Source organism: Spermophilus citellus (genome assembly GCF_964194105.1).
Source record: "Spermophilus citellus genome assembly, chromosome: 6".
NCBI lineage: Eukaryota > Metazoa > Chordata > Mammalia > Rodentia > Sciuridae > Spermophilus > Spermophilus citellus.
Window position 1 is genome coordinate 142703240 of NC_138187.1, and position 15161 is coordinate 142718400.

At 38.7% G+C, this 15161-nt stretch overlaps 2 protein-coding genes across 2 annotated transcripts in view; both read right to left on the reverse strand.

The window, feature by feature from the left end:
• The window catches only part of RO60 (Ro60, Y RNA binding protein), a 301212-nt gene that overhangs the window by 254846 nt on the left and 31205 nt on the right, over positions 1-15161 (reverse strand). The gene's annotated exons all lie outside the window — the stretch shown is intronic.
• Positions 11113-14525, reverse strand: RGS2 (regulator of G protein signaling 2). Its single transcript, XM_081297848.1, has 5 exons — positions 14394-14525; positions 13170-13271; positions 13007-13068; positions 12314-12480; positions 11113-12049 (listed from the first exon to the last, which is right to left on the reverse strand). Exons 1-5 carry the CDS (start codon positions 14501-14503, stop codon positions 11855-11857), a joined length of 636 nt encoding a protein of 211 aa, XP_081153974.1. The 5' UTR covers positions 14504-14525; the 3' UTR covers positions 11113-11854.

Here is a 15161-nt window from a genome sequence, read left to right on the forward strand (position 1 = left end):
ACTGAGCCACATCTCAGCCCTTTTTTGTATTTTAAATAAATGAGACAGGGTCTTGCTAAATTGCTTAGGGATTCACTAAACTGCAGAGGAGAGGCTGACTTTGAACTCAAGATCTTCCTGTCTCAGCCACTGGAATTATAGGCATGCATCACTGCTCCTGGCCAGCTCAGTGCTTCTTAAGTTTTGCTGCACATTAAAAAAATTCTGAATCTGTACTCCAGATAGAATAAACCAGAATGTCTGTAGGTGGGAACCTGGCACCTGTGTTTGACAAAGCTCCCAGCTGTTTCCAGTGAGCAAGAAAATGAGCCTGGGATGCTTGAGGTCTCCTTCATTTGTGTGCTACTGTATTACTGCTCTCAGAAAAAAAAAAAAAGGCTAGTGTTATCTCCAAAGGTTTCAAAATAGTGAAATAATCTTAGAATTAAGAAAAATAGCTGGGTGTGGTGGTACACACTCTAATCCAAGCTACGTGGGAGACTGAGGCAAGGAGATGGCAAGTTTGAGGCAAGCCTAGGAAAGTTAGTAAAACTCTGTCTTAAAATAAAATGACATCCCGGGGGTGAGGAAGGTGGAGAGAGGAAAAGGGCGGGGGGAGAAAAATAAAATAAAATAGAGAAAGGTTTGAGGATGTATCTCAGTGGTAGAACTCTAGCATGCTCAAGACCCTAGTAACATACACACACACTTCTCTTCCTTCCTTGGAGTCACTTAGGTAAAAAAGCAGAAAGTCCCTTAAGCTTATGTGAATCAATAGACATTTAATAATACCAATTGCCTACAGAGGTCCCAAGAAGTGGTTGGAGAGTAGTTGTTGACTTAATTAGACTGAAGGAAGTAATTATACACAAATCTAAAGTTGACTCCAAATGCCTCTGCCAACAAACTTGGATAATACTCGATGCAGAATTGTTTATTTCCCTGTATCTTTCCAGGTTGTAAGGATGGGGATAGAAAGCTTTACGGCATCTTGGAAATGATAGACATATTAGTGAAAAGTCTGTCCTTTTGGTTACTTTCCTCTTGACAATTTTGCTTGTTTTTATGAGTTCTAATACTTTGTTCTCTAATTTCATCCTCTTCTTCTATAACATTTCAAGATAATTCCCATTGATTACAAACTGCCTGAGTCAAACAAACAAAAATACACAAAACTCTGGAGCACTTTGAAAGATTAACAGAAAAATCAAGCAAAATGTACCAAGAGTTCCTATAAACCACTTCCCGGGACTCCACCTAATTTCTTCTATTATTAACATCTTGTGTTGTACACAAGTTTAATTTATAGTAGGGTTCACACTGTATGGTACAGAAAGTATTAATACCTGCTTGTATAGCAGTTAACATAGATTGTTTCCCACAATAATTTGGTGAAGTATGTTGCCTTTTAGTATCATTATAAGCAATAGGGACTGGGGGAGCTATCTTCTCTAGTCTGTCTGTTGTGTAATATGTCAGGAACTGATCGGACTTTAATAACAGGAATAGTTTATGCATGGAAACAGTTACACCATTTTACATTCCCATCCATGGTAAGTGCCTGTTCCAGTTCCTTCAGATCTTAGCCTACACTTGATACGGACGATCTATTTATTTTAGCTATTCTAGTACACATGTCGTGGCATCAAATTGTGGTTTTTATTTCTATTTCTCTAAGGATCAGGAATGTGGGACATGTTTTTATGTGCTTATTTCTCATCTGTGTGTCTTCTTTAGTGAAGCAGCTATTCTAATTTTTACTTTCAATGTGGTTGTTTATATTCATACACCTGAAATATGTATATATATATATATATATGTGTGTGTGTGTGTGTGTATATATATAAAACATGTATATATAGTTGTAATATACTATTAGTATATATATAGTATATAAACTAGTATATATCTAGTATATACACTATAGTATATATAGTATTATATATATATAATACTATAGTGTGTGTATATATATACATATGTGTGTATATATATTTATATATATATATATATATATATATATATTATTCTATATGTATTCTGGACAACAACCCTTTATCAGCTGGGAATGGTGGCACATGCCTGTAATCCCTATAATCTCAGGAGGCTGAGGCAGGAAGATTTCAAGTTTGAGCCAGTTTTAGCAACTTAGTGAGATCCCATCTCAAAATTAAAAAAATAAAAATGACTGGGATGAGATCAGAGGTAAAGCACCCCTACGTTCAATCCCTAGTACTAAACCAAACCAAACCACACCAAACCAAACCAAACCATCAAAACCCTTCATAAATCAAAACACTTCATAAAATTTATATTTATGTATCTATGAAAAGCTTGCATAACACAGATCTTAAAAGGTTTTATCCTAGAATTTTTTTAAACTTACATGTTGGTAGGCCTATAATCCACTTTATTTTTATTTTTTTTTAATTTTTAATATTTATTTATTTTTTAGTTTTCGGCAGACACAACATCTTTGTTTGTATGTGGTGCTGAGGATCGAACCCGGGCCGCACGCATGCCAGACAAGCGCGCTACTGTTTGAGACACATCCCCAGCCCCCTATATTCCACTTTAAATCAACTTTTGCCTATGGTAAGATGTGCTGAGCAATGCTAATTTAGGGAAGAAAGGAATATCCAATAGTTGCAGCACCATTTGTTGAAAAGTCTATACTTTTTAAGATGAATTGCTTTTTTTTCTGTATCAAAACATGGCTGTGTTTTTTTAAAAAAAATCTTTATTTTTTAGTTGAAGGTGGGCACACAATATCTTTATTTCATTTTTATGTGGTGTTGAGGAGCGAACCCAGTGCTTCATGCATGCTAAGTGAGCCCTCTACCACTGAGCCACAACTCCAGCCTCTCATGGCTGTTTTTTGATGGATGGGTTTATTTCTACACTGTTTATCTTAATGCCAATAATTATCTGCATTTCCAGGGCTCGTTTGTCTATCTTCATGCCCATGGCATATTATCTTATTGACTGTTGCCTTCCTGTAACCCTTGAAATAACATAGCTTCCCAACTTTGCTCTTCTTTCTGAGGCTGTACTGGCTGTTCTAGGTTCTCTGTAATGCCATAGAATTTAGAATATACTTGTCAATTTCCACAAAAATCCTGTCTGAAATTGAGATTGTACTAATTTGAGAGCTCAATTTGGTAGAATTGATATAATAACATTGAATCTTCCAACCAGTGGGTTCTTTCTCCATTTATCTAAGTCTCTTCTAATTTCTCTGAGCAGAAGTTTTCAGAAAATAGTTCTTCCAAATACTATTTCTAAGTATTTCATATTTTATGTTGCTATCTTATATTTATTTCAATTTCTCACTGCATGTTACTAATATGTGTAAGTAAAATTAAGTTGTATACATTGATGCTTTAGTCTGAAAACTTATTATACTGACTTCTTAATTCTAGTTTCTTGTGTGTATTCCTTGAGATTTTATTTATAAAAGATCATATCAGATGCAGAGAAATAGATTTACCTCTTCCTTTCTAATCTAGATTCTTTTTATTTCTTTTTCTTGCCTGTGTTGACAGACTTGAACCTCCTCAGAAATGAAAATGGGCTTCCATGTCTGTTCCTGATCTCAGGAGAAGTTGTTCAGTCTGTAAGCATTAAGTATGTTGTTAGCTGTCACTTTTTTGAAAGTATGCATTATCTGGTTGGGTAACTTCCTTTTTATTCTAGTTGAGTCCTTTGATTATCAATGGGTATTGGATTTTATGGATATTTTGTGAAGATGATCACATGGATTTTCTATTTTTAATTTGTTCACATGGGGAACTATATTGGCTGACTAAAAAGCTAAGTAAACCTTATATTACTGGGTCAAATCCAAATTGGTCAAGATGAATTAAATTTTTAACATGTTGATGGGTTTGATTGCTAAGATATTGTTTAGAAATGTTCCCTCTTTGATCAGTAGAGTAGAGGAAAGGGGAGGGAGGAGGAGAAAGGGGAAATACTAGGGAATAATATTGGTTAAATTATATCATTCCATTGTGTGTATGTATGAATAGGTAACAATGAATCCCATCACTATGTACAATTATAATGTCCTAATTAAAAAATATGTAAAAAAAGGAATGTTTCCTCTTCATGAATAAGGTTTGGCTCTATTTTTTTTAAAAAATAGGATCTTTTTTCTGGTTTTGGTGTCAGAGTACTGCTGGTATTATCTGTGTTTGAAAAATAAGCTCTTTCAGATCTGTTGGTATTATTCTAGGGGGTTTGATACAGTTTGGTAGTGGCCTATATGGACCTATGCTTTTCTTCATGGAAATTATTTTACTTATGAATTCAATTTCTTAGTAGATAGTAGATATAAAGAGTTCAGATTATCCTTTTCTTTTTGAGTGAACTGTGGTAATTTGTGACTTTGAAGAAATAAATGTATTTCATGTAAATTATTGAAATTGGCATAGGGTTGTTCATGTTTCCTATCATTTTCACATCTATAGGCACTGTGGCTATGTCATCAGCCTCATTTTGATGTAATTGGTGATTTTTTTCCCCCTAAGCATTCAACTTAAAGTCTTATCAAGTTTATTGATCTTCTCAGAGGAAATAGCTATTTGTTCCATTGAATTTTCTCTATTGCTTTTCTGTTTTCTGCTTCATTGATTTCTCCTTTGATCTTTATTATTTCCTTTCTTATTTCAAGTCAAATTTTCCATTCTTTCTTAAAATGGAATCTGTGGTCATTGATTTCATATTTTTCTTCTTTTACTTGTATATAAAGTGTGTTTCTTGTAGACAACATATACTTAGTTGGATCCTGTTTTTTTTTTAAATCTACCCTGACAATGAATTGGTATATTTAGAACATTTACATTTGAATAGTTAATGATATGATTCAATTCCTATTTTCACATTTATAATTATTTTATATTCAAGACACTTGTTATTTTGAAAGCTTTCCTTTCCTTTCTCTTTTCTGTGGGTTTCACTGAGAATTCTATAGGATTCTATTTCATCTCCCTCTTTAGCATATCAATTATGTTCTTTTTGAAAATCTTTAAGTGGTTTCCCTCAAACTTGAGACATGCCCTTACAACAAATCTAAGCCTGTCCTCTAATAACACTACCCCACTTACTTCATAGTATAGGAAACTTAAGAGTATTCCCAGGTTTCCTGATCATCGTGTGAGCTGCTTCCCTCCTGCCATGCCGTTCTGCCTGACCTTGAGCCCCAAGGACTGGAGCTGCCCTTCTGTGGACTAAGACCTCTGGAACGAATAGGAATTGAATCCGTTGGCTTGCGGCTTGGTGACGCTTGTTGTGGAGATTCGTCCATTGGTTGTACTCATTCTGGGAGAAAATTGCTGGGAGCCAGGGTTTTGCCCATCACCTTCGCAGTCAAGCCTTGGGTGGTCCGCCTCTCCTTCCAGCCTCCAGACTGTGAGCAAAAGGAACTTCTTCTGTATATGGTCTACCCAGCCTCTGGCATTCTGTGATAGCTGACAGGAGTAACTGGCAACGAAGGAGAGGAGAGGAGCCAACATGAATCGCAATGTGATAGGATTTCTTGGGCCTGCATTTCCTGCCTCACATTCACAAGACACATTAAAGAGTGGATACCCTGGTGACACAATGTGGCTGCACAATGGGTGGGTGACCCTGGTGACTGGTCATTGGTGGTCCAGATGGACTCAAGCATATGACAGAAACGTGTGGGGATGGGTTTCGTCCTTTCAGGTAAAGCAGAGCTCAGAGAAGAGGGGCCCTGGGGGAACTCTGGAATGGAGAGGAATGGAACAACATTTCTGTCTCAGGAGTTGGTGACTCCTGATGCCCTGGAAGAGCCGGAATTGCCTGACAAGGACATTGGTCCCCTTATGCCTGGAAAATGACAGGCTTCCCTTGATCAGTGAGAGTTTGGAGCAGGGACCCTCAAAGAGTCTACAAAACTGCACCCATGATTCTCCGACTTCATGATCTTTTAAACCACTTTGTATATCCCATTGTTTTTGAAATCAGATTCTCTCTAGCTTAAAGATTCAGAAGATCTTATGGCAATAAACAAAGTTTGGAGTAAAAAAAAAAAAAAGAGTATTCCCCGTTCCCTTTCTGTTCCTTATGATACTGTTGTCATTTCTTTTATTTATCTGTATGCTATAATCCCTCAATATGTTATTACTTTTATTATTACTTTAAACAAGCAGCTATCATAACTGATCTAGGAGCAAGAACACTAAATAACATTACTTTATTTTCATGGATTCCTTCTGCTACAATCTTCTTTCCTGAAATCTGAGCTTTCAACCTATATCATTGTCCATTTTTGTGAAGAACTTGTTTTAACATCCCATGTCCAGTAGGTTTGTTGGCAATAAATTCCCTCCGTTGTTTTTATGTCTGAGAAGGTTTTTGTTTTGCCTTCATGTTTGAAGAAGAATTTTGTTGGATATTGAGATTGCTAAATGAATGAATTTAAAAAAATTTTTAACACTTTATCTTTCTTTTTGTTTGCATGGTTTCTGACCAAAAGTTTACTCTAATTCTTTATTTTTTTAAATTTTTTATTTTTTTAAAGAGAGAGAGAGAGAGAGAGAGAGAGAGAGAGAGAGAGAGAAAGAAAGAGAGAGAGAAAGAGAGAGAGAGAGAATTTTTAAATTTTTTCTTTTTTTAGTTTTCGGCGGACACAACATCTTTGTTGGTATGTGGTGCTGAGGATGGAACCCGGGCTGCACCCATGCCAGGCGAGCGTGCTACCGCTTGAGCCACATCCCCGCCCCAATTCTTTATTTTTTAAAAAAATGTTTATTTTTTAGTTTTAGGAGGACACAATATCTTTATTTTATTTTTATGTGGTGCTGAGAATCGAACCCAGTGCCTCATGCATACTAGGCAAGCGCACTACCACTTGAGCCACATGCCTAGCCCCTTTATTCTAGTTCTTATCATAGCTTCTAGTACATTAAGGCATTTTTCTCCCTCTGGGTATTTTCTAGATTTCCTCCGTTGTTAGCTTTTCAGCAGCCTGAAGCTGATATTCAGTTTTGCAGTATTTATTCTGCTTGGTGTTCCTTAAGCTTCTTGCATCAGGGTTTGTTTTCTTCTTTAATTTTGGAAAATTCTCCTCTTTCTCTCCCTCAAGTTTCTGCAAGAATATCCATAGGGGGAAAATTTCCCAATATGTGTGTGAGTGTGTTTAGGACTTAAAAAAGAAAGGTGCAACTGAATAACTTATTTGTGCAGTCACTAGGGAAAATGAGCACAATTTCTGGCATGCCCAACGACTGCCTTTTCTTCTTGGACCTGGTATACATCAATCATTTCTCTCAATTCTTCACTTGACTCTAAGGACTATGCTTTTGGAGATTCTGACATCCAACACAGGTAGAGAATGGCCCTGCAGGAATGTTTTGGCCCAGGTCTTTTCCTTCAGTATTAAGATGAACTGGTAGAATATTGCTTCATCAGCCCCTTGTGATAGGGACTGTAACTTGCTCAGGCTTGATATTTGAAAGAAGAGGCTGGTCTTTTGTTGAGAAGGTATCACAGAAGGTTCCTCTGCGGTTCTTACACATTCTTTGTGCTAACATACCTGTGGCTTTTCAGAGAACAGTGACTGATACTGTTTATCTATAGGGAGAGGCTGCAGCCTCTTGTTTTCTTCCATTGGCTCTTTTTAGTTTAACCTTTTCCTCTTGAATTTCGAACTGCCCATCCTTGGGTTTTGGCTCTGAGAACCCTTCCCTGGAATGCTCCTGTGGTTTTGTAAACTTCTCTCCTGTTTTAGGTCTAATTGGAACTGCCGCTGCTGCCCGATGGTCATCTCTGCTTCCAGCTGCAGACTGTTGATCTTGTCTGTGTGAAGAGTCGATGAAGAGTTCAGCTTTCTGGAAGCCTTGATCAGCCTGGTGCAATCTTTGTTCCAGATGTTTAATGGGAGCAGCCTTTTGATTAGTCTTCTTTTCCAAGTGTCTGTTTAGTTCACTTTTCTGTTTTATTCTTAAGTCTGAACTCTGCAGCTTAAAAGGAAGTTCGTGCTTGAGAGTCCTGAGACAATCCAGCTGCTGCCGCAGAGATGCCCCAGCATCCTGCTTCGCACAGACATCCTTCTCCAGTGCCTTCCCAGCCAATTACGTCTCCTGTCTCAGGCTGATGTGGGTATCCAATTCTTTTTCAACACCCATTCACAACTGTGTTTCCTCATTTAAATGCTTTCTTGTTTTACTTGGTGCTTGCTCTCCTGCAGTTCTGTCTTGCTTAGGATTCTTCTGATTGGATTTCAACATGTAGAAGCTCTTCTCTTTAACTCATTCCTTTTTTTTTTTCTTTTTCTGGAAAGGAATGATTTTTTTTTTTTTTTGGTTTGTTTGTTTGCAACTGCAAGCACCAACTTGCAAAGTTGGACTTTTCTAACACATCTACTTTTGCCAGAAGGTTGTTTATAGTAGCATTCAGATGTCTGTTGAGTTCTTCTCAGAGAAAGAGAGAAGGGAGTTGGAGTTGTCAAAAGGCATCTGAGTCAAACCCGGGGAAATCTCTGCGCATGTCAAAACTCACCATTTACTAGTGGCAACACTCTCTCTAAAGTCAGGCTAATTCCTTTAGCTGCAATTTGGGGCTAACATAGAAAAACAAAGTTGCAAAGAGCAGAATGCCTGGCACAGAGTAGGTGCCTTATAGACTCTGCTGTTGAAATGCACAATTCACTTTCATTCATGACTTATCTCCTGACAGAGAAATTTTGTTGTGGTTAATCAACAAAATACCTCTAGCAAAACTAGCAAAGACCTCTTTCCTGTGAAATTTTGGGTGATCACTTTAAGTAATTTCATTGAAACTCATTTATCACCTCCAGTGCTCAGATGACAGATAGCATACAATTTTCTGTTATTTTTCCTGATGTGACTATATGAAATTACTATACTTAGACACACCCTTGGGCTTAAAATATATAAAACAGTGAAATATTATCAAAATGAAGAGACTGTGGATCCCAAGCATAAGAACTCTGAGAAACTGGAACATTAAGTAGTATTTGTAGAGACATGCGGTCTCTAATCTTAAATCTATTTCAGTTTGTTCCACACTGGAAGACATTAAAAAATACCACCTGAATAAAACCTGTACTTTCAGCAGCCCTAAAAGTCAAGACTCTTGTTTTTTGTTGCTATAATTTGGCTTTTCCTTCTATTAAAGTCATAGAGAACATGCCCAGTAAGGAGTATTTATTTATTTTGCCAAAAGAAAAAGTTCTGCAGATATTTTCGGAACTTTGAGCCAGTGAGGCTTTTAAAATCATATCCTTAAAAATTGGGTGCAGTACCATGTGCCTGTAGTACCAACAACAAAAGAAGCTAAGGCAGGAGGATCACTGGAGTTGGGGGTCAGCCTGGGCAATAGGGAGAGACCCCATCTTTTAAACAAAACCAACCACTAAATCAGGTCCTAATTTCTCCTTGAATTCTTATTTTCTATTTCACCAACATTTGCTTAAAATATCTTTTAATACTTATTCATTCACTTGAAAAATTATTTATGTGCCCCCTATTGTATACCAGGCATTGAACTAGGTGTTGGGATTTAGCTGTGAGCAGAAAAAAAGCACAGGGTTCTCAATTGTAGCATCCACAATCTAGTCAAAGACAGAATTTTCAAATAATCATACAAATTAATTAGAACTTATGACTCAATTAAGTGCTCTAAATGTAATCATGCTGTGAGAACATCTAAAAGAGGATCTGACCTAGGTAAGGAGGTCAGGGCAGGCTTCCCTGGGCAGTGGAAATTGCAAGGATAGTTGAGTGATGAATAGAAGCTAAAATTGTATCCTGTACAAAGGAACTATTAGGTGCAAAGGCCCTTTGAGCCCAGTGGGCCTGGCATCTTCAAGGGAATGAAAGTAGGCCAGTGAGGCTACTAGAAAGAGCCAGGGGACATGTGGCACAGCTGAGAATGGAAGGAGTCAAGCCCTGCAGGTGTAAGGCCATATTAGGGATACTGCCTTTATCCTCATGTTTGGGAGGCTGGTCAAAGGTTTACAAGCAACAGAAGAAAAGCTCAGGGTTGTATCTTGGAAGGATCCCTAGAGTTAAAAAGCAGGGAACATATAAGATGGGGAGGATGAGCAGGGGGAGGTCACTTGAGACAACTGCAGTCATCTAGTCATCAGATGACAGCATCTTTCATCAGGGTGGTAGCAGAGAATAAGCTGGATAGAGAGACAAGGTACAATAAATAGCACTTGGTGGCAAAGTATATTGACATGACTCCTAGGTTCCTCTGTTGGTCCAAATCTTTTATAAGAATTATGCAGACCCATTTTATTTATTCTAAAAGAAATAGCACTGTTTCCATGACCCTTCAGAATTCACTTATTCCACAAATGTTTATGAAGCATCTACCGTGTGTCATTCTGGCTGCTGATGATACAGGAGTGGACAGGGCCATCTGTCATGGAGCCTGTGCATGTTGTTGTCAGAAACTCTGGTTAAGGTGAAAATTAGTGCAGTCACAGTGGAAACAGTATTTAAACTACTGGAGGCCAATTTTCTTTTGGAAAATCAGAAATAAATGCACTTTTTAGTGCTTTACAATTTCTAAAGTCCCTTACTACTTCACAGATACCAGAGAGGTGTCATGTGGGGAGCCAGCAAAGGCGTTAGGATCTTAAGGTCACAAAGCTATGGGAAGTCAGTACTTTGGCTCAGATCTTCCAACTCCAAGATGAAGGCTGCCTCCCTCTCGTTTATTAAAACCATAACCAAGGAGAATGAAAAGCAGCCTGCTGAAGGAAACGGTATTCTTTTTTTTTTTACCTTAGCAGTTAGAAAAATAACAGATTTCTCAACTAGGAAAAAGCACATTCCTGGATTAAAGGTAAGAAACAAAAGTGCCTTTCTTTTGCCTTCATCATTAACTAAAGTTACATAATCAGATTTTTTTTTAAGCAAATAAAGGAAAGAGACTCAGGAAAACTTTGATTGTGTATTGACCCATCATGGAAAAACAGTTTTCAAATATGAGTCTTGGAAACTTATGCTAGTACCTACAGGGGAGCTTAGAACCAAGGGAAAGAATAAAAAAGTAGGCTTACATTCATCTATTGGAAAAACAGTTATGTGACTAATTTTGGAGCTTGTTTTCATATTTTACTGCTCATTTTAGCTAGTCCTTTTTTTAGATGGTTTTGCTTATATCTGCCATAATTCTAGTTACCAAAGTCAAATAAAATCAGATCACATCTGGACTCCATGTTCAATAACATTATTTATCAAAATAAAATTTATTAAAAGTATTCAAAGACCACTTCAAAGTTTAGCTGCCTTCAAGACAGTTTTTGGCACTCATAACGGACACTGAGTTTCCCACACAAAGCACGCATTCAATTTCACACACCGGTTAACAATTCAAACAGACCTTTTCAGTTTCAGCGATACATGAGACAACAGTACTGATGATCTGTAAGTCATAAGAACTTCAATACCCTTGCACATAGTAAACATTTTAATGTTACTTAGTACTTAAAAACTAAAACTAAAACTAAAACCACTATGTGGTAACATGGACTGATTTAGGGAAAGATGTACAGCCAGCTAGCTAAGGCCACATAATCCCAGACCTATTGATTTTCAATGGTTTTGGAACGATAGTATTACACGGTGTCTTTCATCTTGCTCTGGCTTTTCCAGTGAGACACCCCCACGTTCTTCAAGAAGGGAAGCCCTTCTGACACACGCTTCTCCTAGGTTACTGGCTTCCTGACTCACTACCCAACTTTGAATCAATAGTTCTGGGTGATGTTTCCTGAACACCCAGGCTGAATTCAAGGTCAGTCTTTTTAGTAGATCACAGCCTTTTCCCTTAGGAAAAAGAAAGAAATGTCCTCCATTCTGGGGCTCTTTTTTCCATCTCATGTAGTATGGGGATCTGTGGTGATCTGTGACCTTTTGCACAAGTCCTGGTAGAATTCTGACTCCAAGAAACGCGGGTAAGAGTTGTTCTCCATCAGGCTATATACTCTTTTCTGGGCAGTAGTGAAGCAGCCACTTGTAGCCTCTTGTATATTTTGGGCGATTAGAGTTTTGGTTTGGAAGTCTATGTTTATCTGAAATAAAACAACAACAAAAAAATGGTTTATTTGGTATTCAGTCTTAGTGAATGAACTTTAATATTTGAAAACAAAAAAATGTAATGTGTGATTAGCTTCAGCCAAGACTGGAGAGACTTAACTGAAATTTAGGCTAGTGAGGAGGGAGGCCTTGATACTGCTCTTCCCACTTGCCTCTGATTTGATGCTTTCAATTCAATTTGTTTCACTTTGGTGCTAAGGACATCCAAATTATGCTGAAATAAAGAACCTTTTTCTTACCTCTTTTGGAGCTTCCTTTTCTATGAAATCAGTATATATTTTCCTTGCTTTTGAGGACAGTTTTTGGGGTGATTTTGTTTTTTTGAAGTCTTCACAGGCCAACCAGAATTCAATATTTTCTTCACAGAACTCAGATTTTAAAAAAGCCCTGAATGCAGCAAGACCATCTGAAGAGGAGAGAAAGTAAGATTGCAGAGTGTAAAGAATTGAGTGACCAGATAATTCCTTATGCTTTTCTAGTATTAGATGTAGCAATTTTCTAGATTTCACTCAAGTCTGTAATCCTTAATTAAGCTTTTTAAAGACTAAGATACCAGTAGGTAAAATGCTTAAGTTGGTGCTCTGCTACAAAAATATATAGATTTGCTATAAATGCAAAATAAATATATAGAGGAGATATATAAATTCTCTAGAACTCGGGCTCTTGAAAACATTGTATGCAATGGAAAAGCTGACTCAACCCTAACTATGAGCAATGTTCGTTTTAATATTTAGGCTAACTTTTCTTCCCCACCTGGAGTGCATACCACATACATTTCCATGACTAAATACTGAAAAATAAAGGAGAGAAAAATACGCTTTATGCTAGTAATTGTAAAAGCTCTCCTACAAGCTGCTCATTTGTGGTATGGATATATACTTCTTAGACTCTTGTGATTTTTGCAATGGATCAAATTCAAGAGTTTAACTTACATTTACTAGCTAGAAGTTCATCAAATGCCTCTGACCACAGCAGTGCTTCCTCAGGAGAAGGCCTGCAAGAGAAGTTCCACATATTAGCTTATGCATATCAGAGTTCCTCTTTCAAGTTTAAAAACTTGCTGTTCATGCTTGCAAGTACAGGATTCTGACTTACTTGATGAAAGTTTGCTGTTTGCTTTTCTTGCTGGTTTTGGGCTTCCCAGGAGTAGAAGAATTGTGCAAGAAATAGCTCAAACGGGTCTTCCAATCTTTTAAACTAAAAAAAAAAAAAAAAATTAAATTCACTAAGAGGCAATTGATTCAATATGCTATTTCAATTGAAGTCATTTTTACCAAATAAAGTCACCCAGTAGCTACAGACACACCAAATAAGACAAAACAAGAACTCAAGTGACAATCTTATTCCCTTAACATTTAAACCCAGCACCTATGTGATGAACACAATTTCATCCATTCATCTAACTAGTTTTACAAGTAAGGGGAAAACTGCCTAAAATCACTAAGATATTTTGATAAATTTGGTTTCTACAGTTCAAAAGACAGATGCTGTTTCTGACCCACAAAAGGCAGTTTCTCTGTAAGGTTAATTACAATTCTGAGACATTTGGCACTTAATGTAAAAGACAGCAGTAAAACGACCTTGACTTGGTTGATGCTCCTTCTTCTACCCCTAGAGCAGGAGGTTCTGGACCTCACTTGAGGCTGTGTACAATGAGGTGTGTGTGGGGGGGGGAGGGGGAGGGGGGGAGAGAGAGAGAGAGAGAGATAGATAGATAGATAGATAGATAGATAGATATCCCTCTGGCTCTCCTCCTTCCCCATCTACAATGCTCTTTTTAAGCGGATACTGCAGAACAATTATTTGTTCCACAGTCGTGACTGGGTACTATCTGCTTTATCGTTAAAAAAAAAAAAAAACAAAAAAAAACACTAAAACCATTGTACTTAAAACCAGTCAAAACATATCATCAAAAACGATGTAAGCTCATCAGAACTCAAAATGCAACCTTAAGAATGCTGGTGGGATCCTGTATACCCGCTTCAGCCGCAGTATTCTGATGTCGTTTTAAATGCAGAACAAAAGCCCGTCTGCAGTATCTTAGCGCATCTACCACCGCTCTTGTACAGAGATTTTTCCTCAGTTCCTAAACTATGTACTTGTTTTTGTGTCCTTGGCGCACAAAAACAAGTACATACAACACAGATTTTACAATTACTGTGCAAATTAACTTTTCCCCCATATATTTGTTTGTTTATTCTGCAGCGGCTCAGGCTACAGTTTGCTAAAGTCGAGACCAAAGGTACCGCGTCTGCAGCAAACGCTTGTAGGAAGGAGCTGGACTGGAGGTCGCAGGAGAGACAAGAAAGCCATACTCACAGGGTCCGTTTCATCTTTTCCCGCTTCTCCTCGCTCTTGGGACCACTGCCTGCGTTCTTGTCCATGGGTACGCAGTCGTGCTGGACAGCCAAGAACATGGCACTTTGCATTATCTTTTTCCCGCAGGAACCGCAGCTGTTCTCTGTGAGGAGCGCAGCGCTGCATTTAAGAGGATGCGGCGAAGGGGCGGGGCCTCGCGGCGCCGGCCCCGCCTCCATCGATCGAGGATTGGCTAACGCAGGCGGGCTTGGGGCGGGGTCAGCGCGGCCTGCGGCGGTCACGGATGCTGCGGAAGGGTCCCTGAGCGAGGGCGCTGCTGACGTAGGCGGCCCCGGCTTCGTGCGCACTCAGGCCGAGAAGCTGCGGCTAGAGGGACCCGCGTGGGGGCAGAAAGAGACCTTTCAGAGCGAGCCGTCGCCGTGACCTTTGCCAAGGCGCGGCGGCCGGGCGGGATTGGAGGGCTGCGCTGCGGCCGAGGTTGGCTGCCGGCCAGGCCTGGGCGCTCGCTCTCCCGTATCCCTCTTGCTTGCTGCTTGCTGCCTGGGAGTGCCGATTCCCCAGCAGGGAAATCCGTTTGCTGCTAGCCAGAGTTCAGTGGCCTTATTTCAAATGAAGACTAGGCTTTTCCTTTTGTGTTTTCTTGAGCGTGCTCTTTCTCTCTGCGCCTCCTTTCTGGTTTACAGTCAGCTTTAAAGATTCACACGAGGCCACCTGGTCTGTAAACTGAGGCTGCAGAGAAACCCTTCCAGTCCCTCCCAGGTACTCCAC

Coding starts and splice junctions, on each gene's coding strand:
- RGS2 (XM_081297848.1), bottom strand. CDS start 14,503: ATGCAAAGTGCCATGTTCTTGGCTGTCCAGCACGACTGCGTACCCATG. Junction 13,272..14,393: donor GAAAAGATGAAACGGACCCT/GTGAGTATGGCT, acceptor TTTTTTTTTTAG/TTTAAAAGATTGGAAGACCC. Junction 12,050..12,313: donor AAAAGGAAGCTCCAAAAGAG/GTAAGAAAAAGG, acceptor GTTTTATTTCAG/ATAAACATAGACTTCCAAAC.